Source organism: Nyctereutes procyonoides, unplaced genomic scaffold (genome assembly GCF_905146905.1).
Source record: "Nyctereutes procyonoides isolate TBG_1078 unplaced genomic scaffold, NYPRO_anot_genome, whole genome shotgun sequence".
In the NCBI taxonomy this organism is placed as follows: Eukaryota; Metazoa; Chordata; class Mammalia; order Carnivora; family Canidae; genus Nyctereutes; species Nyctereutes procyonoides.
The window spans coordinates 11873592-11898887 of NW_026575041.1; the positions used below are offsets into that span (position 1 = coordinate 11873592).

General features: G+C 36.7%; 1 protein-coding gene across 11 annotated transcripts in view; it reads right to left on the reverse strand.

The window, feature by feature from the left end:
* DLG2 (discs large MAGUK scaffold protein 2) overlaps positions 1–25296 on the reverse strand; it is an 885772-nt gene that overhangs the window by 417392 nt on the left and 443084 nt on the right. For 8 of the 11 annotated variants that reach the window (XM_055320441.1, XM_055320437.1, XM_055320434.1 and 5 more), the window contains exon 9: positions 20829–20984. The exons of the other annotated variants lie outside the window; for them this stretch is intronic. In XM_055320441.1, the coding sequence (XP_055176416.1) occupies positions 20829–20984 (156 nt within the window). The remainder of the gene's footprint in view (positions 1–20828; positions 20985–25296) is intronic. 11 annotated transcript variants of the gene reach the window in all.

A 25296-nucleotide genomic window follows, 5' to 3' on the forward strand; every position in this document is an offset into this window, starting at 1 on the left:
ACATGATAACTACATGTACAAGGTAGAAAATTAAAAGTCCAATAGCAGAGGCACAAGGAAAACACTATGAAATGTCCAGGAAGGAAGAGCCTGTTTCCCTCAAGGGATATAGAGGAAACACCAGAAAAGGCTACATAGAGAAGATGAAAATCTTCTGAGAAAGATATCAGTCTAAGACTGAGATTTTAGATATAGAGACTGTGAGAGAACATTTAATGTGGGAGAAACAGCTTCAGAAAGAAGCCATGAAAGATAGTAGGAGGATCAGTCCAGAAAAGAAGTAGAAACTACAGCCATTTACCAAATATCTACTACATCCTAGACACTTGAGGGGAAAAAAAACCATGAATCAAACACAGAATAGTGGGAGATACAGGCAAATAAATTATTCTTTAGTGTGGTAACAGAAGTACATACAAGATTCACGAATAATAGGGGATAGAATACAGAATGTATGATCATGGAGGCCTTTTTTTGTTTCATACTGAATCGGGAAGACAGCTGGAGTAGATAAGAATTATTTTCAAATACTTGAAATATCCTCTCTAATTCTCAAAAAGGGTAAGAGTACCTATTGCATAGGTTGCTTGTGAGGATCAAATGAATTAATAATATAACATGTTTAGTATACTGCTGACCCATTATAAATGCCCAATAATTATCTGTTATTATCATTAAAATATTATTCCCATTACCCATAACTATTGCTAAGAGAAAGAAAACTTTTTTTTTAATCTATGTAATCCAACCTTTATTACCTTCTGGCAAAGAACAGTACTAAACAAATGATCATGAAATAAGTGAATGAATAAGTTCATATGTGCTTTCTCACCTCCACTTGTTTTATTCAAGTCATCTCACTTCTTTCTTATCATTCTTAGACAACAATTTTGTCTCCCCACTATGTTAACTTTTCCACATAAACTGCTCCTGAACTTCTAACCATTTGAGATCTCTCTCCTTAGAACCCCCTACAGCACCATGTATTGATTATGTTTGTCTCTCTTCTCTAATTCTGCTTCTCCCCAACAATACGCACATATGAACACACAAACACCATAGGGTATATTTTCCTCTGCCTCATACTCACCATTAGGATTTGTCCTAGAGGCCAAAGATAGTCCTTTTTTAATCTTCCCATAATCACCTAACTGAGCCATTCCTAGCACAGTAAATATTTGCTCAGTATGTTGAATGAAGGGTCATTGCACAACAACATTTGGGAGTAGGCTCCTGGCCAGAGGAAGGGACTTGAAAGGAAGCTTCTCAGCCTTTGTAGACTTTACTTTCTTGCCTTATCCAGGTTATCAACATAAGGGAACTAAAGAAAATATAAGGTTTGAAGTTGTATAATACTCAAAGTCCAGTGTAGAGTACTAGAGTGACAAGTAGAGTAAAAACAAGATCTTTCTTCTAGTAGACATTTATTATTAGGTTATTTCACAATCTAAGGGAAGTCATTTTCCCTTTCTTGGAACTATTCTCCCATTTACATAATGGAAAGTATTGAAACAAAATTTCTGGGACTCCTTTTAGTGCTAACCTTCTATGATTCTATCCAGCTGTAAGGTACTCAGGAATAGTAATTAATTAGAAGAATGAGTATAATAACTCCTGGCAGTAAGTTGAGTACCATCCCAAGCAAGACTGGCAGCACTGAGATTAACAATGTGAACAATTCCAAGGCTTCACTTACATTCATTCTGGTGAAAAGCAAGAAAGCAGAGTCCTTTTGGAAAAAGCTGTAAGGTCACATCATAGGGAAGTAAAAAGTGAAAAGAGAATTTTTCTAAATTATGAGTTGCTTTAAATAGAGAAAAGCCCAACTAAGTTTTCAAATATACTGACATCGATTTTTTTTCTGACATTGATTTTTAATTTCAAATTTATGATGAAAAGAAACAAGGAGATATTAAATATCTAAGCAAGGAGAGACTAATGCTGGACCAACTGAGAAACTATAAGGGTCATTAACTTTTAAGATTCATCAAAAGATTACTAATTGAGGAAAAAGGACTTTGATCTCTGGAGATAATACTGCACAGGGTTTTGAATATATCACGGCTTATCTTCTAGTCCAATCTTTCTCTGAAACATTTGATACAGGTCAATTCCAAGTAAACCTGGGGAGACTCTCTTCTGTTCCAGGGAAACAACCTCAATGTCTCCATGTTCTGATCCTGACCTAGAAAGTGATCCACTGGAGATTCTAATTAAATTTGCTATCTGAAGATGTGGGAGATATGACTAATTATGCTAGGCTCTAAAAACGGGACAAAGAATTTTATCCAAGTCCTTTGTTAGTCATTAAATTAAATGAACAGTTCAGTAATAAACCCGATAGAGTAAGTCGACCGAGTGAAGTGGAATGCATGCTACATCGAAGAGGTGGACTGGAAAGGTGTCAAACCTGTAGGGGGACTGCAGCTGTTGAGTGCTATGATGGGCTATCTGAGCAGTTAATGTGCATGGAAAAAGTACACACGTACTATGCTGTGACACAAGAAGAAAAGTCTGGTTTTAAGGGAGAAAGGTTTTAGAGTGTCAGAGCGACACACGGCAACCTCAAAGCCAACAACTCTGGAATGAAGAAAATATTTGGTTAATAGTGATTTCACTGAGGTTTAATTTTTCTCCTGCTAAAGGGGTCAAGGTCCTAAGAGACATTAATAACTGGACTGGTCCTAGAAGCACCATGGGGAATTTGATTTCCTTGTTGTTTCAATGTTTGTAACAAAAGACTATTTAGGAAAAAAGTAAAGTGATATTAAATTACAGCAAATTCTGGTTTTCATACAGATACTTTGACAAAACATTCCAGCTGCCATTGATCCCCCTGCCACCTATCACTGCACTGTTTTACTGAAAATAAAACACTGAATATTTGAGTACCTACTATGTTTGCCACTATTTTAGGGTTTAAGAATCACTAAAAATTAATAGCAAAGGCCTCTATATTCAAGAGGCTTACAATAGAGTGAGATAAGAGTATAGAAATGAATGATTTGTGAATAATGTAAGACAATTTTTAATCAAGTGGTGATAATTTGACCTTGAGTGGGGACAACATGATATAAGTTCAGAAAATGTAGGGAGCCACATAGGTGGGAATTTTCAGGGAAAGATTCGTGGAAGTATAAATCCTTGAACTAGATTTTGGTACAATAGAATTTTAAAAATTCGAGAGGAATGGAGAAAGCAGCTTAGTTTAGAATCGGCAGAGGTGCAGGGAAGAAAGTGACAGCAAAGACAGTTACCTGAATTTAGAAGTCAATTAATGATAATTCAAAACAAAGATGTAGGCTTGGTTAAAAAAAAGTCTTTTATAATATTATATTGCTTTGACCATGATTATTTTTGTCTCCAGATTACAGCTTCATATTAGCAGAATTAAGAAGCCAAACCTACAATTTTCTATTCGTCAGTATCTTGTCTTCGAGTGTATGTTTTTGTGAACTAAGGTTTTTTTTTTTTAATAAATGTGTGGGATTTTTCCCTTCTATTTCAAGCCAGCTACTCTGCATATACAGTACTAGTGGGTGACACTTAAGAATGCTGGTTCTACAGCACAATTATCCTTTCCATGTGTTACTGCTGGCCTCTGTTGCCACTGAAATTCCCAACTGCATTTCCAACATGTTAGCCTCATAATATTTAATGATAGAGAGCTATCAAATCACTTTACTTTTATATCTAGTAGAATCAAAGCTGCAAAAAAGAATTCCTTCATAAGACTAGTATTTTGTAATCAATCAACTAAAATACTGAGGATCAGTTTAGAGCAAGAAACCATAGGAAATAAAATGACACTTTTACGCCTGTCTCTAAGAGAAAAGCAAAAAAGTTTCTTTAGATAGTGCATTTATAAAATGTTTCCTTATTTTGGTGTTTTGAAAGTTAAACAGAGAATTTATCCATTTCTACCCCAAAGGTTATCATATAAGCAGCTTAGAGTAGTTGAAAGAATTATTAAGACAGAAACAAACAAAACACAAAAGCAAAAATAGCAATCATATTCTGCATTTATATAATGTGACTTGCTGGGGAAGGGGTGCTGATAGCAGATGAAGGCAAATGTGCACCACAGCTATACTTTAAAAACAAAGGAAGAGGGATCCCTGGGTGGCGCAGTGGTTTGGCGCCTGCCTTTGGCCCAGGGCGCGATCCTGGAGACCCAGGATCGAATCCCACATCGGGCTCCCGGTGCATGGAGCCTGCTTCTTCCACTGTCTATGTCTCTGCGCCTCTCTCTCTCTCTGTGACTATCATAAATAAAAAAAAATTAAAAAAAACAAAGGAAGAAAAAAATAAAACTGTCGTTGAACTATGTTTTACTTTGTTAGACTGAGAGATGTGAAAAGTTATTAATGACAGATTACAAACCTCCAAAATGTACATTAAAGGAATACTGCTTATGATGACTTCTATGTATGGTAATTATCAAATTTATGGCTGGGTGGTCATATTTGACATCTATTTTGTTTCGGCATTCAAGATGTCAAGCCTGTAGGTTGCAAGCCTCAATCTGAAGGCTTTTAGAGAGAGTCCACAGTCAAAACTGTAAGTCGGAACCAACTGGATATTTAAATACAGAGTCTACTAAAGGTTGTGGATGGGGATACCAAAAAAAAAAAAAAAAAGACACAGCAAAAGAGTGCTTGCTGATTTGAAAAGGGACTGGGAGCTGTGTCAAGAGCACATGGTAACAGGAACAATTTAAATACACAATTCTGGAGACAAATCCACCTCTTAATTTTTCAAATTAAGGAGAAGAATACAATAGCTATCATCTAATATCACCATAGTTTCATAAAATAAAGTATATTTAACACTAGAGTTAGAGGAAGATCATACTTTCAGGAAGGATTCTTCCCAAGGAAGGGTGGAAGGCAGTCTAATATGGATGTATGTAAAGTCCTTTTCCTGCATTTTGCTCCAGACAGTAGAAATTAGACCATGAACCAGCACCAGTATATGCACTTGAATTTGAGAAAACTCTGAGAATATTCAGAAGTATTGGAATTATGTAGAATAAAATGTTTTATTATATGTCTATGGCTTCATCAATGGTTAGGAAGTAGCTTAACAAGGCAATTTAGGTAACGGAAAAAGTGAAGCATAGGGGCACCTGGGTGGCTCAGTTGGTTAAGCATCTGCCTTCAGCTCAGGTCATGATCTTAGGGTCCTGGATTGAGGCCCTGTGGGCTCCCTGCTCAGCGAGCAGTTTGCTTGTCCCTCTCTATATGCCTCTCCACACTACAAGTGCTCGCATACTATCTCTCTAAACTAAATAACATCTTAAGATAAATAAATAAAAAAGGCAGAGAGGCCTATGGGTATATTCAAGAAAGACCTATTTCATTTCAAGTTAAATGTAATCACTGACCCCATTAGTTAATATCCTGTAGACTTCCGAGTGTCACTAATATATGTGCATGCATGAGTGTGTGCATTTGTGGATGTGGGTATGTACATTCCTTAATTTCTCTCCCATTTTAATCATGTTAATGAATTAACACTCTCCTTTCTTGATACCCTCTTAACATATGCCTTCTATATAACATATACTGTATGAGATTCTATTGTTTCCCTGACTGTTAGGAACCCTTCTATAAGACTGAGCCCCTTTAGTAAGGGGCTATGTCTAATCAGTCTTTGTATTCCCAATGCACAGCACAGAGCTTGTCACAGGCTCATTGAATATAGGCCTTTCTAAATATTTATTGGATACATAAATTAATAATGACTTAAATAATTTTTATCGTCCTTTTTAAAATCAAGGGTTAATACTTGCCAGGTATATTGCTGGGCACCAAAAATACAGAAATGATTAAAACTGGGCTCAAGGGGCCCAGTCTAGCTAATGAGATGGATAAAAAAAATCAAATAATACTAACAATAATACAGTAGGCTGAGTTCTATAGCTTTAGAAAGATGGGGGAGGGCCCCCTACCCAGGATGAGAGCATCACGGAGAGGTTTCCAGTGGTACCACACAGAATGTGTTTCCTAGGTTTGTTAGTTCCCCAGGTGAAGAGATCTGTGAGGGGGAGCTGGCACTGAGGTGCCTGGTGACTGCTATGTGTACTTGTTTAGAGAGGAGGAGTTTAAAAATGAGAAACATGAGTCAGGACCTGAAGATAGGGAGACAGTGGTTGTTGTTGTTGTTTTCCTTTAGGAACTGTAAAAGGAATGGATATGCATGAAAGGCAGGCATATGAGAGGATTAGTCAGGACAGGGACAAAATCAGATGTGTATCACCAAAGGCCCCATATGGGCTATAGTGTGGCAAAGTGATAGAAAGTACAGAGAGTTTGATTCTAGATGGATTCTAAAGAGGAGGCAATAAGGGAAGACTGCAAAGGAATTATTCAAGAATTCAAGATACATTGATACAACACTTAGAGATCAACTTAAAATGAATCAGTAGGAAAAATCTAGGAAAATGCTTTGGTGCCAGAACCGTAAAGTACTAAGTTTACTACAGTTTTTTCAAAGAAGCAAGCCATAAAGAGAGTGAACAGAAGATACAATGTGAAAGGGATAAGAAGTTTCTACTGGATTTAGAAAATAATCTTGGTAATCTTGTTGAAAAATAATATATCAATAGAAGGCTAGGGTGAAATTTGGCTGCAGAGCCCAGAAGAGTTAATGGATTAAAGGAAGGGAGAGTGTAGACAATTCTTCTAGCTGGGAAGGAGAATTTTAAGGATCACTTTTTATATAAAGGGATGATGGCTGTGGTACAGTAAAAGCAAATGGAACTGGATTCAAACGTCAGACCTGTCAGCTATTGGTTTCATCAGTAAAGAAGTGATAAAAATACCTCTTTTGTAGATTTATTGTAAGGATTAGTGATTACATTTGCAAAATAACTAACAAGTTTGGTATTTAGTAAATGAGAGCTATAGCCCTACTAAAAATGTGAGAAGTCTGAAGACCTCTAAATCCTCTGAATAATTTATGGAGTTATCTGTCATAGGGTAGGAAAATCATTTAAAATTTTAAGCATGTTTTTTGTTACTTTTGCCTGAATACTTGAGGTCATAAGGACATAGTCCTAGTTTCATGTTGCTGTGTGAATTATTTAACTGTTCAATGGGAATTTTAACAGCATTATTGAGATATAATTCACATACCATAAATTCATCCATTTAGAGTGCATCATTCAGCAGCTTTTGGTATACTAACAGATTTACAGTGGAACCATCATTACAATCTAATTTTAAAACATTTTTATAACCCCCAAAAGGAATCCCATACCCATATCTCTCACTCTCAATTTCTGCACCTCCCTATCCAGCTCTAGGCAATCACCAATCTACCTTCTGATTCTGTAGGTACGCCTGCTGTGGTCACTTTACATAAAAGGAATCATATAATATGTGGTCCTTTGAGACTGGCTTTTATCATTTGACATGTTTTTGAGGTTCAGACATGTTGTAGCATATGTCAGTATTTCATTCCTTTTTCTGGTTGAATATTATTATATTACATGAATATATCACATGCTATTTATCCATTTGGACAGTTTCCACCTTCTGGTTATTATGAATAATGCTGCTGTGAACACTGTATACAGGTTTTGTGTGGACATATGTTTTCATTTCTCTTAGGTGTATACCTAGCATTGGAACTGCTGAGTCTGAACAGTGTATTCTTTAATTTTTACTAATAAAACTCAAACATACCGGTTATAAACAATGAAAACAATTTAAAATTGTATGAAATAAAAGATAACAAATTTCTTTCTTTAAGATAACCTGTTATCCTGAGGTTGTAGTTTTATTTCCTTCCAGGCTTGGTCTATGTATGTAATATTTCTGAGCATGAAACATTCTGGAAGGTTGTGTTAAAATTACAACCTGGCATGGAAGAAAAAGCAGTGGCTCCTGATGTCTTTGATCGAAGTCCTATACCCGCCACAAAGTACATGTATGATTCTGAGACCTTGGGTAAGTCTCTCAGTTTTTCTGGACTTACTTTCTCAAAAAAATTTAAGTATTTGGATGCAATCTTCTCTAACCCTTTCCAAAAAAGCATTCTATGACTTAATGATACTGATGAGACTGAGAATATACTATTAGCTTTGGGCTTATTTGCAACATATGTTACTTCTCATTTCTTTTTCTTTAGTGTTGGTAGAAGGAACATTAGAGGGAGGGAATGGTAATTACCCTCACCTTGCCAAAACTGACATTTACTTAGTATGTTAAGCAAACTTTCAGGGTGACTGGTATTGAAAATAAAGTCCTTTTGCAAGTCTTAATCTATTCCTTTTCCATCTTCTAAGTTTGTTGAATTGATTTTTGTTTTATTACCTTTCACAGGGTCAATCAGAGTTGCTAAGAGGCTTGCTTACTGTGGACCTTGATCCCGTTTCTGAAAGTCTAGTAGTACACATTTCAATGACCCACCCCCTGTGGGACGTGTTTGAGGAATCCACATATGATGTGACTTCTTAAGAGCATCTGGAATTCACATATGTAGAGTACGGATGAAACAGACTTTAACAAAAGGTATACATTACCTAGTGCATAATATGTAGGATAAAGAAAATCTGTGTCTGTGGCCTAACTCAGAAATCTCAGAAAAAAACACATGAATCTCCTTCTCCTGAGAGAATAAAGGTGAAATATGATCCTGAGAGAAGGATTTTTATTCAACTGTGAAGTCTTCCATGCATTGCCCTCAGCCTGGAGAAGAGCTTTCACTAAATGTAAATTCCCCCTTTGAAAAGTGAATCCTGTTCTAGGGGAATACCTACCATTTGTCATTCTACTGAATGTCTATTATATGCTCATGTGTCACATGGACAATATACAACATGGTTCTTACCCATAATGAGGTGACAGAGAGATACCTTGTTTTCATGTTACACAGACTTATTACCAGAGAAAAATTTGTGAATTGACTTGGACTGTTCTTTTTTTTTTTAAGATTTTATTTATTTATTCATGAGAGACACACAGAGAGAGAGAGAGAGAGAGAGGCAGAGACACAGGCGAAGGGAGAAGCAGGCTCCACCCATGGAGCCTGATGTGGGACTCGATCCCTGAACTCTAGGATCATGCCCCAGGGTGAAGGCGGCGCTAAACCGCTGAGCTACCCAGGGATCCCGACTTGGACTGTTCTTGATGTTCATTATTACCCTGGCCAGTATGGGATGGAAGTACATAAACAAGAATTAAAGATCATTTGCCATGTTCTTTTATAGCTGACTTTGGACCTAGCAAGAAGAAAGGAAGAGTCTGAAAACTGCAACAACTTGAGAGAGCAGATGAGGAGACAGAAAGAGCCTGCATCTTGAGCATATGTAGATTTCCACTTGTTGACCCAGGGAAACAGAGGGGACCCCTTGATACTCCAAGAGAGAGGCCTCGTCGGGGGTATGTCAGGGGCATGGGATACACTAAAAGATAATATAGAGAAAAGGAGAAAAGAAAAAAACACTATATGCTTAGATAAGGATTCAGGAAAGACAACCAGTAATGTGGAGCTGTGATTTTTTTTTAATTTTTTTATTTATTTATGATAGTCACAGAGAGGGAGGGAGAGAGAGAGAGAGAGAGAGAGAGAGAGAGAGAGAGAGAGAGAGAGAGAAGAGAGAGGCAGAGACATAGGCAGAAGGAGAAGCAGGCTCCATGCACCGGGAGCCCAACGTGGGATTCGATCCTCGGTCTCCAGGATCGCGCCCTGGGCCAAAGGCAGGCGCCAAACCGCTGCGCCACCCAGGGAGCCCGGAGCTGTGATTTATAGGGGGTCTTTGACCAGAAGTTTAAGGAAGCCCTGACAAAGTAGATGCCAGCAGGCACCAGAAGCATCATTGGACAAGGCATTCACCTCCTCCCCACGGTCCTGATTTCCCACAGTCACTATCCCCATCCTCCTGCTATAATTTTTTTTTTAACTTTAAGTTTTTCAATTCTTTTTTCGATATTATTTATTTATTTATTTATTCATGAGAGACACACAGAGAGAAGCAGAGACATAGGCAGAGAGAGAAGCAGGCCCCTTGCGGGGAACTTGATGCAGGCCTTGATCCCTAAACCCTGGGATCACGCTCAAACACTGAGCTACCCAGGTGTCTCCAACTTTGGAGTTTTAAAAAGTAAGTCACCTTCTGAAAAAGGTTTGATGCTCTGGAAACTGAATATTAATGTGAATATTAATGCTCTTCAACCAAGAAAAGTCTGTGTCTTTTCTGGACTGCCGCTTGACCTTCAGATTTCACATGAAAAAGGTCTGAATGCCTGAAAACCTATGAATACAAACCTCTAACTGATATCTACGAGAAATCAGGAGGGCTTCAAAATAAATAAAGCCCAATGCTAAGTAAAACTCACATATATTTGAAAAGGCAATTCATAATAAATTTCTAGGCTTTTTCTACTTTTTTTTTTCTTTCTTTCTTTTTTTTTTTTTTTTAAGCATTACTAGTGGCTGTCAGTTATATCTACAAAAGAAACTCTCTGGGCCCAGTGGTCCCTAAACCTCCTGAGAGTAGGATGTGACTATGTCTGAATTATCTATCCCCAGAGGTACCAACCATATAATAGGCATTTAATACATATTTGTAGTTTGAGTGACAGTTTCCTCATCTGGAACATATAAAGATTGGACAGGATGAAATCCTTGTAATTATGCCAGAGGCATAAGAAAGGAAGCAGAACATTAGGATGAATTTGAGAGACAGAGAAATATCAAAGAGAACTAAGATTCTTATTTCTTAGCCCCATACTCATCTTTAGTCTAAGTCAATCCCTTTTGTTGGTCAGGTTGTTCGGGAAAACACTTGGGCAGGGCAAGAAGCAAGGGCTGAAATCCCATCTGAACTCTGTTTATCATGTCACATTTGGGCCCTGGAACATTTTGTCCTTCCAGAAGAAGGGGAGACTTTAAAATTTGGACAAAAGCTCTAGCTTGATTACAGAGGCTTAGTACATCCTCCCCTTTTAAAGCAAACCATAAAATTCCTCTTTACCCTCCAATGTATTCATTTTCTCTGGAAGAAAGTGATTTTAGGTTTTAGTATTCAATTTGGAACACACATCCCTGCTGACTTAAAAAACCCTGTTCAAGAGATCCTTTAAACTTCATATGAGCTTAAGGTCTATGAAACTGAATTAAAGAGTTGAAATGGAAGATTTATTTTCTATGCTCTGAGAGGTAAGTTTTGATCCCTCAATCAAAACAAAATTCTGCATTCTAAAATACTTAGATCGCTATATAAATATAAGTAGTCTCACACAGCCCCTCTTTCCATACGGCCAATCTTAAAATTCATCTCCCTTTATAATTCATGGGACTCATCATCAGTCCATGAATGAGAACAGCCTTTTAAGAATTCATTCCCCCTTCAGCCTGAGGTATGTATTTTGGGTCACATAATACGTCTATGTGTTTAACATATATTCACTTGTAACAATAATACTAATGGGGCACTTCATACTTTTCAGGCATTGCTTTTAGCACTTTCCGTGTAATCTCATTAAATCCTTATAGCAACCCCATGAGAAGGATACCACAATTATTGTTATTACATAGATGAGGATACATAAGCTCTGAGTAGTTGTCGTTTGCTCCAGTTTGTACAACCAGGGAGTTAAGGAGGCGGGATGCAAACTCTAACCCTATGATTCCACAGTCCACATTCTTAATCAGATACTCACCTATCTATCTGGTTACCTATCTATTGAAATTTGACTGTATTTAAATGAAGTTTACTTTTTTCTCAAACAGAATCTATTGAAATATGACTATAGTTAGATGAGTGTATTTTTTTCTCAGAGCGAATTTAATACTCGAGGAATATTATGTTTGAGGGCAACATTCAATAAATATTTATTGAGTACATTTTTCTAAGTCCTGATTCTGGTGCCAGCTTGCTTGGATTCAAATCTTAACTGTGTGACCTTAGACAGGTCACTCAATCTCTCTAGACCAAACTTCTTCCCTTGCAAAAGCGGGGATATTAGTAACACACGCCTTCCAGGATTGCTGTGAGTATTAATAAGCTAATTTGTATAAAGTGCATCCTGGTGGATAATAAGATTTTATAAATGAGAGTGATTGTTTTCTTTGTCATCATCATCATCACCACTATTATTGTTAGTACTACATGCCAGGAATCATTTTCAGCATAGGGAACAAGAGTAAATGAAACAGACAAAATCTTGTCTAATAAAATTAATATTCTGAATATATAAGTCCTGATGTGCTTAATTAAAACTATCTCATCCCACTGTTTCCATTTGTTAAAATATGTACCATAATTTTTCTATAAAATTAGAATAATCACACCTACTTCATGGGTTGTTTTTTTTCCCCTTATAGGTTGTTATGAAGATAAATGAGTGAGTACATATAAAAGTTTGGAATAATGCTTCACACATAAAAGCACTCACTACATGTTAGTGGTTTCAACTAACATCTCTGCTGTGGGTGTGAAGGCTTAATGTTACTGTCTTGATTCTTTCTGAGTTCCTATAATCTGTTGCTATAGTGATTTTGCATAGCATTTTCTCACAGCTACTTTCCCTCAGAGAAGACTGCTTTTGAAATTATGCTTATTCTTCAATCTCTTATTGCTACTCAATAATATAATGCTTACTAAAGTTAATATGAAGATTGCTCTCAAAACACAAAAATGCATACTGAAACTAAGTGAAAATATTCATAACGTCTCAGTAAATAATCTGGCTTTTTTATAAAAAGAAAATTAGATTGTTTCATTACAGAGTTATTTGAATATCACAGAATGGGAATTTTGGAATCAGACCAATCTGGGTTTGTTTCCCAGCTCTTCCAAGCCTCCTACTCTCAACCGACCGGGTGCGTCGTGAGGGGTAAATGAGAGCTTTTGGAACAGGGTGAGTTCTTTGCCTTCCTTCCTCTTTTACACTCACAATGTAATTTTAAATGGGCTTTAAAAATGTTTTTTAATTCTTAATGAAAGAACATCTCCTCCTTAATAATAGAAAAAGAGTGAAGGGCAAGAATAAATGATATTTAAAAAAAAATATCCAGGGGATCCCTGGGTGGCCCAGTAGTTTAGCACCTGCCTTCAGACCAAGGTGTGGTCCTAGAGTCCCGGGATCAAGTTCCACATTGGGCTCCCTGCATGGAGCCTGCTTCTCCCTCTGCCTGTGTCTCTGCCTTTCTCTCTCTGTGTGTCTCTCATGAATAAATAAATTCTTTGAAAAAAAAATCCATATACAGAATGCTTTAATTTCAAAGCAAAGGGTGTTTTTTTCACTGTGAATCCTTGCATATTTATCACTTTGTGGAAAGAAGAAGATATAAAATGTAATGTGGCAAGAGTAGCCTCTGTGACTTTGTGGGAGTCAGTTAATCTCTCCTTATTTTCCTTAATTCAAATTGGGCTTAGTGATCACCTACTTCAAAAAGGCAGTGAAGGCCTTTGAAGAAGCTGCTGCATAAACCAGGAAGGGGCTGTGCCTTATAAGCCATGCTCCAGAGGGTTTCCTCGCCAGGTTTTAATTAAAAATGAAATTAAGAATTCTTTAAATTTTATCAGCCTTTTAAGGGCATAAGAAGGTCAATGATTTGCTAAGTGTCTTTCTTTCTTCCTTTCTTTTTTTTAATGGTTCTATTTCCCAGATTAAATTGCGTGAGCAGATTGGTGGCACCACAGATTGGTGGCAGGATAGATGGGTGATGCGGAGGACTGAGAGAGAAGACATGGGGTGCACACAAGAGAGGGAGTAAGGTACCATGGGAGCGGAAGCTTGGGTGTGGGCATGCCCTGATTAAAGTCCTGGCCCCTCCATGTGCTAGATCAAAACCCACACTTTGCAAGGCTGTTGGGATTATCAGAAACAGTAAGGTATGTTTGTGAAGTGTCCAGCTACTGATCTGTGTTCCAGAGAGTTGCTGTTATTTTGTCTACATTCCTCAAAAGGCACATGCAGGATAGAAACACTGGTGCATGAGTAGATAAAAAAGAAAATTATCTCATAGAACTGTGAAGTCACATACTGCTTTAAAAATATGCCATGTTTTACAGGGAGCCTATATATTAATAAAAGGAGATATATGTGACTTTGCCTACGGTGACAAGAAGGACTGCTAAGAATGACAGAATCAGCATCGACAGCTTTCTTATGGTCTCAGGGGGTTTACCTCTACTGACAAATATTTTTCACCTGATTTGTGATAGCACTAAAAATAAATATATAGCTTAAGGCTCTAAAGTAGAATGAGCATATTGAAACAATTAATAATGACTAATGTGGATAGTGCCCAGATAAAAATTCATTTGCTCCATTTCCCTTGATCCTAACAATAATCCTATGAAGAGAATAGCACAGACAGGATGATTTCCCCTCTTTTCTGATGAGTGAATTGAGGCTCTGAGAAAGATGAAGGGGTTAGCTAAATCTAAGTGTTTAGTATGGGGAAGGGAAGGCCTCAGCCCTAGACAGTCTGGACATAACCCCAGCTCAGTGATATCAGGTTGCCACCAACTCAAAGAAGAGAACTTCTAGTACATTTTGCCTTCTTTTCCTTCCACTGAGTTTCTACCTAGAGAGTTTTATGTTTCAATACATTTATTGTGAAAAATAATACATTTATTGTGGACAAGAGTGCTCACTGTCTGAGAAGAGATGATGTACTCAGCTAACACATAACCCAAGCCAGAAAATTCATGCCCTTGAAAGAATCACTAAGTACCACACATTTCATGTGATAAATAATTCTGAATTCACTATGTCTATCTCTACAGCTTCAGTTCGGTTCTTCATGATTTCAACTGGAGTGGATATGCTAACTAGTCTCCCTGCCTTCAAACTCTTTCTACACAGTTGACTGAGTGATCTTTCTAAAAACACAAATCAAATTATGTCTTCACTCAGCTTGAAACCTCTTCAACAACTCCTTACTGCTTGCAGGATAAAGTCCAAAATCTTCAGCTTGGCAAGTAAGGTCCTCTATGATGTGTAGCAGCCTGTAATTCCAACTTCACCACCCACCCAATAACCCACATAGAAATGCCTTGAGTCCCAGAGCCTACTATGCTTTTATACTGTGGGGCTTAACTCTGAGCTATACTTCTTTAACTTCAAATTCATTTCTTCCCTCACTGATGAGCTCAATGTCTTTCTGAAAACTTTTTTTTTAAACTATTTTTTTTTAAATTTTTTTTAATTTTTTTATTTATTTATGATAGTCACACAGAATGAGAGAGAGAGAGGCAGAGACACAGGCAGAGGGAGAAGCAGGCTCCATGCACCGGGAGCCCGACGTGGGATTCGATCCCGGGTCTCCAGGATCGCGCCCTGGGCCAAAGGCAGGCGCCAAACCGCTGCGCCACCCAGGGATCCCTCTTTCTGAAAACTTTAAGAAAAACAGAGGCAGAGTTAAATGATTCCTGTCCTGCTTACCTTTAGAGACTCACATCTAGTTCTCTTATGGCATTATTATGTCTAGAAGTTGTATCTGATTTTGGATTTACAGACTTTGAGACAGTTAAAACATTAAAGCCCCACATAAATTTTCTATTATTTTGCAAGGAGAGGGAGCTTGCCAAAGATAGGCCACCATAACATATGGCTGAGGTCTTGTGAGATAAAGATCTTGCTCTATGTTCCAAGGCTGGGAATGGATTGAGGCTGCCAACTTTATGACTTCTACAAAGGGAGTGAATTATACATGAATTCTAAGCTCTGTAGGGAATAGTTAGAAGCTAGACTAGCAAATGGACCTGTGAGAAGGTAATGATAAGTCTCCTATAAATAACATCTTACAAATATTAGAAACTGATGAAACAAGGTGTGAGTGGAGAACATTCCTGTGTATATGCTCACCTTCTGCAGAAGGGACAGTCTAAGATCATGCTTGTTTCTACTGCTACCTTTTATGGTAGTCTGATTTTGGTTACCTTGAAATTAGGTACATTGGAGAAATGAAGAGCCTTTAGCATATATACATCAAATGCACAGTAATGACTTCTTCATTTACATGTCTTTGAACGGTTTAAGGAAAAGGATGGACGGTATCCTGTTCACCTTTGAATCCCCAGAATCCTGGATAATGCCTGGAACCTAATAGAATTCCCATGAATATATACTCTTCAATGAGTAAAGATGTTTTATGATTATCTAATGTCTCAGAATCCATTTCCTACCCCAAATCTGCCATCATACTTTATAGTCTTCATCTGTCTCTGTTTATCAACTACAAAATAACAATAATTAGGACCACCTATATAAAATGACAAATGAAAATGTGGTATACGTGTTGAGGAAACAGGAAAAATATTGTTTTTCTTGCCATAGGAATATCAAAAGCTGAATAACTTACCATTCTCCCAAAGTAGAAAAACCAATTACAATATCAAAAAACATCTTTCTTTCTTTCTTTCTTTCTTTCTTTCTTTCTTTCTTTCTTTCTTTCTTTCTTTCTTTCTTTCTTTCTCTTTCTTTTTTTTTTTTAAGAGAAAGATGTACTGGATAAGAAGAAGCCCTACAGCAATCCCATTTGTGTTTCATAGAGCTCCAAATTTTAGTTTGATTCCAGGCTCTGCCCATTTCTTGCTTTCGTAAGTTCTGAAAAGTCAATTACTCTAAATATAATCTGCAGCCTTAGGAGCTGACACTGTCAAGTAATTTAAAGAGCTTTCCTAAGAAAAACTTTCAACTCTGTTTTATTCTAGATAATGTTACAGAAGTAATTGTGTATACAATTAATCTACTCCTGGTGTTTGCTATCAAATCAAAGTGCTGAAAATTTGGATATTCTGATTGAAATGCACAGAACAGAGATGATTGGCTCTCCTTGCTTCTGCTGAGTGGCATCCATTCTTCTGAATGCCAATTAGGGAATAAACTGGTACATGTTAAGGTGGTTTCACATGCTAACTTTCACAGAGCTAGCTCATATTCTAATCTAAGACGTAACTGTCATACCAGTACATGTGTGCTTCTGAAATAGTGTGTGGGAAATTCTCAAGTGCCCTAAAATAAATAAATAGTAAATAAGTAAATTAAAAAAACAAAACATATTGCACCTTAAAGGTGAGGCATCTTTTTCAACACTTTTGGTTGTCTTTTTCCATTTACACTTTGGTAAAAAGTTTTCCTAGTATGGTACCTTGCACTTTGTCAGTGCTTGATAAATCTTGGTTGAATGAACTGAAAGATATATTCTTATAATATCCTTTTTGGGGCAGAAGATCCTCAGTAAGTAAGATATACACTCATGAAGACGGTGGCTTGAGTATCTTATCATTATAGAGTTGAATAAGGGCTTGTCCATCTAAGTTTTCATGTACCTCTGAGGTTTTACAGATTATTTAAGGTCACAGTGGAAAAAAGCAAGTGATGATGTCAAAAATGGAACAAGAACCCTTGAACTTTTCCCTTGAATTATTGGCTGCATTTCAAAAAATATCTGCTCAGAGTGATATTTTCCATTGCAGAGGAAGTAAATAATCTCTGAATACTCAGTTTTCATGAAGAATGGACAGTTACCTAATGAATGTACTGACCATTGAGGTAATTTAAGGTGAAAGTGCAGCACACAAAGTGAGCTCTAGTCTGCTGTTGTTTCAACGCACAAATTCATTCATTCATGGGGTTGTTTTATGTACCCTTAAGACCTGAGTAAAGGACAGCTTTCAGCCATGATGTGTTCCTGAAACAGGAATCTGTCTGCTTGTCTGCAGATCTTATTTCCTTGTTTATTTAATCACTCAAAGGTTTTCAGCTGCTGCTGTGCCAGACATGATGCTAAGTGTTAGGGGTTTAGCAGTGCAAAGAACAGACATAATTCCACCTAGTGAACTTTGCATTGAGTGTGAGACAGGAGTTTGGATTTAAAATCATATAAATAAATGTATAATTATAAATTGCTTGAGTCTTATGAGAAAAAAAAGAGACAATGTAATAGGGGACCAGATTTTCTTTCAGGGAGATTTTCTGAGGGAGTACAATTTAAGCTTCAATCTAAGATGACCAGAAGTTAACCAGGCAAAGTGTAGTAAAGAGCTTTTCAGTTTGGGGAAAGAGCATGTGTGAAGTGCTTGAAATAGGAAGAGATTTAGTGGATTTTGTGAATGTGAATCATGTGATCAGCAAAGGGAGAAGTGAAATGAGGTGCTTAAGAGGCAAGCAGAGGCCTAGGTCATGCATAGCTTGGATGCTGTATTAGTAACTTTGCATTTTATACTAATGCAAAAAAAAAAAAAAAGAAAGAGACGTGATCTGTATTTTTTTAACAGATCACCTTAGCTGTACTGAGAATAAATCAGGACAACAACAGAAGTGGTGAGACCAGTTAGGAGGCTATTGTTGGTGGGAGATAATGGAGGCTTGGGTTCAAGTGCTAGAAATAGAAATAGAGGAGAATGAATAGACATTTTGGAGGTAGAATCAATAGGACTTGAAGACAGATGGAATGCTGGATATGAGGGAGAACAGGTATTAGGTATGGTTCTCAAGTTGTGCCTTGAGCAATGAGGTAGATGAATGTGCCATTTACTGGGTTGGGAAAATGTGGAAGGGGAGAAAATTGGGATGAAATCAAGAATTTTAGTATCAGCGTATTGGTGACAATGCCACTAAAATGGGTGTGTGTGTGTGTGTGTGTGTGTGTGTGACTTTTTTGAAACTAAGGATAAGATATGAAACAAAAAAGAAAGAGGGGGAAAAAGAAAGGGACAGAATTAGGCTAGAAAACAGAATTCCCAATGGGGTGATGGAGGGTGAGGGGTGGAGACTGGGGCATATCAGGACTGCTGAAGGCATGTCATCAGAAACACACGTATTCAACATGATACTATATATATATATAACATGATACTATATATATATATATATATAAAATATATATATATATATTTTACTTTGGGAAAAACAAACAAACCATGGTCTTTATAATACAAATTACAGAAAGTAAACGGAAATAGAATTGTTTCTGGTAGATCCACACAAGAGATAGAGTCCACCATATGGTTGTTGGTGAGTTTTAAGAGAGGAGGCATCAAAATCTCCAGGAGGATGCAAGGAATGTGACTTTTAGGTTCATCAAATAGAGAGCACGGGTTATCAACATTGAGCCAGAAGGGAGAAGAGAAGGCAGTATAAAAATAGAGAAAGGAGAGAAAAAATGAAATGGGTGGAGAATTTTTCCAGCAAGCGAAGACGTCTCTGCCATCATGCCTGTGCTGATGCAGGTGCCATGGTCCCCTGGGTTTGAATCCCAGCCTTGCCACTTATTAGCGGATGATCGCGGGCATGCCAGGTAACTTCTAACCCTCAGTTTTCTTACTTGTAAAATGAAGATATTGATAACATCTACCTCATAAGGTGATTTATCAGGGTTACAAGATATAATTCGTAAGAAGAACTTAACAAAATGCCTGGCACAGAGGAAAGCTAAGTGTTAGTTGACTTTGCACAGCTGATTATAGATGCCTAAATACCAGGAAGTCATTATTATAGGTTTGCGCACCTTCTGCTTCCCTCTGGTTATGTTAACTTTGCCTTCTTAGCTTCAAAATTGTTGTATCAAGAGGTAGTTTCATGATTTGTTAAAAATATACAAAGATTTAATGAATGTTTATAAAGCATTCTAAAATGATATTAGGCTTTAATTGTTGCAAATTAGTGAAAATGCCCCAGCTGATTACATGGCCAAAAATTCATTTTCTCATGTATTTCTAGAAATATTATGTATAATTAAAATTTGTTATTTAACTCCTCTAGAAAGGCCAATAATTGACTTTTAGCTTTTCCTTTGGAAATATAAAAGAAAAACAGAGATGATGTTCTAAGGAGACCCTCTTGATATATCCATTTACACTTCAAATCATTCTAAAATCTGTATTTCCTCAATCTTATCAGTATTATAAACATATATGATGGTATTCTATCCGAAAACATAACTAGATAAGCACTTCATTATATGGAGGAACATCATGACTGAGATCTCCTGATTTAGTTAACTGTAACTACCTTAAGGAACACTAGATTCTCATTTATTACTCTCCTCTCTCTGTGACTTTTGCTATTGTGTGAAGATGAGGTTTTGTTATTTAGCATACATATACTTTAGAATTATATCCAGCCTTCAGACTTAGAATGATTTGTTTACAAAGTCGTGGAAAAACTCAAAACATTCTAAGCCAAATCTGAAATCAGCATTTATTGGCAGTATCATACCAAGGACAATGCCTTAACTTCTTTGAACCCTTGTTTTTTAATATAAAATGGGAGTAACTAAGTCAAGAGAACATGGTAAACACCTACCGTGATAACCATAAGGTTAAAATTCTTTGTGATTAGATAGAACCAGATAATTCTGTAGTTTGGGGCAAACTGTTTAATATCTAAATGAGTGAACTAAGTATAGTGTTAATTTAATATTTTCATTAAAATATTAAATGGCAATAATAGTACTGAATTCTTAGGCTATGCTATGCCTGGAGCATAATAAGTGCTTATTAAATATTATTCAAAAATGTATTGAGTACATGCTTTCATCCTTCTATATGAGGGAAATAGTGCTAATTAAATTCCGAAATTAATTCTTCTGGAAAAATATAATTAATACCCTATTAAAAATGCATGGGAACCAAGAACATTTGGAAAAACATGTGATCATGTTTGAGTGCTCTGTGATCACACTAGGCAAAAAAAAGGGCAATGTTCTTAATTTCTCCCATTGCACTAAACGAGCAGAACATCTCTCCACTGAGGAAGATGTCAAGTTCAAGAGAAATGAGCAGAGCTGGCCTCTACCCATTCAACCTTGTTGAAGCACATGCAATTCGAGAAGATGAAGTGAGGAAGCGCATGCAGTACCTGGTCATCTCAGAGTCAGGGAGCAGGCCTAGGTGGTAGTGGGGGTAGGGAGCTGAGAGAAGGAAGCTTTTGTCACACTCAACAGGGGAATAGTGCCTGGGAGAAGCAGGCTTATCACACAGTTTGTTCACAGTGCTGTAAACAGGTTCCGGAGGCCTGGTGACACAAGAGGAAGAGAGAGACGCACGGTTAGCATACAAACCCAACAACTGTGCTACTAGCAGCATTTCACCATATGCAAAAGCAAACACCCCAATCAATGCCTTAGGCTGTTAGACTTGGAGAAAAAGTCTTTGTAAGAAACAGTATCTTTGGTTAGAAATTAGAACTTTGGATGAAATTGGGCATGATGAAAATCCTGATGCCAGATACCTCAATGGAGTCACAGTCAATTTACAAATGCCATACCTTTCTGGATAATGAAGTCTGAAGTGCCAAAATTTGGGCTCCTCTGACATGGCGCCATTTTCATCTTTAGTTTCTTCTTTAATGTAAACTTTATAGAGACCTTCCTGACTCCACTGGCCAAGACATCTTGTTATTTGTCACAGCACCCTGTCCATACTTCAATATTTTTTCTGAGCATGAAATAATCTTGTTTGTTTTGCTTAATTTATAATTATCACTCCCACTACCCTGTAAATTTTAGGAGGACAGAAACTACATTTATTTTGTTAACCACTTAGAGTCAGTCCACATTCCATAAATATTTTATATTCATATATGAATGAATAAATTGATAAAACTTCACATATTTATGTAGTAATTTGAGGGGGCGGGGTTGGCCTTAACTAGAAGTCTAACTGCTTATATGATCTCAGTGACTCCTCTATATATTTACTTACAAATTGCCCTACCAACAATTAGTTTCAGAGAGTTTTCTACTTGAAGGATAATCACTTTAGTAAAATTTCTTCTAAATGAATAAATCTGGAGATACTAAAACATTATCTAAAATAGCAGCATCTTTTAGTTGTTACAAATGTGCATAGTGAGATCGGATAAATTTCAGCTATAACCTTTGCCAAACATGCATGTACTGCAAAGTCCTTGGTTATTAAAAAAAACAAAAACCAAACATCTCACAACTCTGTACCACACTATTTTAACATACAGTCTGAAATTGCTACCATATCTTCCATTTAAGGTAAGAATTAAAAGATCCAAATCCAAATGGAATTGGAAGTTCCTATAGTCTGTGTGGGAAGATAAGGAGCAGGTCAGGAAACAGGCCTGTGGACACAAGACCAGACCCAGATGAGGGAGAGAGCACCCCTTGGGTCGATGAGACATCAGGGGAAGTAAGTGGTGGCCATATCCCTAAGCAAAAGTAGAAGTATCCATGGTGAACTCAGTGAAGGCACAGTCCATGTTTCTGTAACTCCCAAAGTGGTCCCTAATGTCTTATAGTTGCTCAGTCAATGCTTCTTGAACAGAGCAGAGGAGAAGAGAGGATAAGCAAAGCAGTGAAAATAAACTTTACCTAATTTATAGTATTACTGTGGGCCAGTCATGGCTTAACACTATCTAGATAATTAGTTTCTTCCCTAACACGAAGCCTTCCTTAACATAGCAAGAGATGACTTGATTTCATTTGTTTTCTACAACACAGTAGAGGGGCTGAGGAACGGACAGTCCAAAGACTTATTTTGTCATCCAAATAACTCTCAGTGGTAAAATGAGGTGTTTTATAATGGAGTTGGCTTGCTCTATCTCAGTGGCTAATAAAATAACATCTACAAGAATAATTTTAAAGGTTCTTCAATGAAAGAGCCAATTTTTTTTCTCATTTTATGGAAGCTAGCATATATTCTTGTTCAGACAAGTGCTCCATTTTCAGAAAAACCTAGTGAGTTTGTCAATTTCTGTTTATCAATTATATAGAGTATACACAATTCATAATGACAAACACCAGCCCTTAAAAAAGGCAGCTGTAAGATCATTTTTAAGAAATGTTTTTATCAAAGGAAAAGAAAGAAATGTTTTTATAAAAAAAAGAAATGTTTTTATCAGTTTTTATAAGTAATTCACACTGTGTGATGTAAAAGGAAAGATGGTTTCAGTTATACACTAAAATATATCTTTTAAAACAGATTTAATGCTGTTTTGATTTTTGGGGGAGTCTGTTTTTGAATTGTTGATATACTGAGCTTTATGAAGATTTATGTGTATTTCCTATGGTTTTGGAGACAGAAAGACCCATGATGCTGGTCTGATAAAGAAAAGTGGTTTGGGAGATCAGTTTTGTCTGAACTGAAAATGTGGTTATCCAAACAAAAATTCATCTTGGATCGGGCTTTGTATTAATGAGATACATAACTATCAATTAAATAAGATATGAGGAGGAATGTATGAGCTCTATGGGAATTTTTCTGCATAGGTTATCATAAGAAGACCTGATAATATTTTCTACATTTTCTGCTTATGATTTAGCTGCCTTAGCAGAGATGGCTGGATTGCCTCCCAAACGTCATTACTCCCTTATTAAGAGAAAGCCAATTTTCCACTAGTCACTTTTTCTGTAGTTAAACTTTATGTCTCAGTCTCCCGTGAAGGTAGATGTGACCTAGTGAAAATATTCAGTCCAATGTAATTGGAGCAGAAGGACTTTATGGGACTCCTCTGATAGCCTCCTAAAAGGGATCTGACTTACCTAGAACCCCTGTGATTTTGCTCCTTCCCATTTCCTCCCTTTGCTTACCTGGAACCTGGAGATAATGGCTGGAGCTTCAGTGGTCACCTTGGACCTGAAGCAACCTTGAGAATAAAAATAAACAATATAGATAGTGGAGCATAATGGTTACTGTTACTGATGATAAGGAGTGATACTATGTCACTTCTGGACTTCCTACCTCTGGATTTCTTTTGAGATAAAATATGCTTATGCTAGGTCATTTTTTGTTGTTATAAATGAGACTTATTATAAGTCTTAACGGATATACTCCTGCAAAATGTAAGACTGATATTCTAATACAAAGAAAAAACTATAGAGGTGCCTAGGAGGCTCAGGCAGTTAAGCGTCTGCCTTCATTCGGCTCAGGTCATAATCCTGAGGTCCTGGGAGCCTGCTTCTCCCTCTCCCTCTGCCTATGCACTCGCTCTCTCAAATAAATAAATAAAATCTTAAAAGAAAGAAAGAAAGAAAGAAAGAAAGAAAGAAAGAAAGAAAGAAAGAAAGAAAGAACTATAGATAGGGCCTACCAAAAGGGGCTAATACATTTAATTATTTTAGAGGTCCTTCTGACACCTTTTGTATACACAGAAAAAAAAAAGAATGCTATTTTCTGGCTTTGTTTAGAGACTGTGACTATTTAGAGAACTCACTGCATCTTTATTAAAAAATATTATATATATAAAATGGTAACCAATTTAAACTGCCAGCACAGGGCATAAGAATAAGGGAATTGATGACTTCTTTTAGGTCATAAAATATTCTCATGATGATGTCATTTCAGTTAACATTGTGCTTTCTGCCTAGGAGGGCTGATTTAATTTTCTGTCTGCTGTTGACTTGACAGACCAAGAAAATGATGTTACCAATTTCCTCCTAGTGTTTTTACCTCTGTAAAAGTATATTTTGAAACAAATGATCAGAATGAAACCTGGATAATATTTATATTAAGAAAAAAAAAATCCTACTTGGATTGTACTCAACTAAATGAAGAGGAAAACACTCTCTGAACACTACAATAAATTCAAGACAATAAAAATTAGGCCCTACACATTGTCCAGTGTTGAACTCTTAAGATCTTTACCTATATCCTTTTGGAATCATCTTATGGACATAATATTATTTCATAACTCACTTATTTTAGTAGATTTGGTGTTGAGGACAGGCTTAGATAACTTGAATTTTAGAAGAGGGACCTTATATCTTTGCCTACAGTCACATTCAGAATGTTTTCATGGTGGATTGATTCTTTGCCTAGGCTTAAGGATTCATGATTCAAAGTCTAATCAAAGCAGAGATACAGCTATTGATACTCAGGCCCATTTATACCTACTGTTAGTCTTTCATCCTTTATTTATTTACCAGTTATTTTGTACAGTTACTGACTATTGAGTAGACATTTCAAATCTAGCTTAATTGTGAGAATATTTGCTATCTCAGAAGATGGATAGCTGAAATTACCAAAACATAACAAAACACTCGACAAACTTGACAGAGCTTTCTTGCAATATTCACCATGTTCTCTTGCAACCAAACAACTAAATTAAAAATATCAGTGAGAATGTCCTTTCAAGTGGCATAAAAATGGAGTTGATGTTTGAAGATTTCTGCCTGCTAGATTCATTATGGTCCTAGAATTCCATTGTGTATTACGTACAATATAGGCCACAGTACAATATCCAGTAAGTACTACAACAAGCTACAGTTTGAGCATAGGAAATGGCATATAGTAGGTACTTGAGAACTGTTTCTTTGAATACATGGATTTTTAACAAATTATTCTCCATTGAGGAAAAT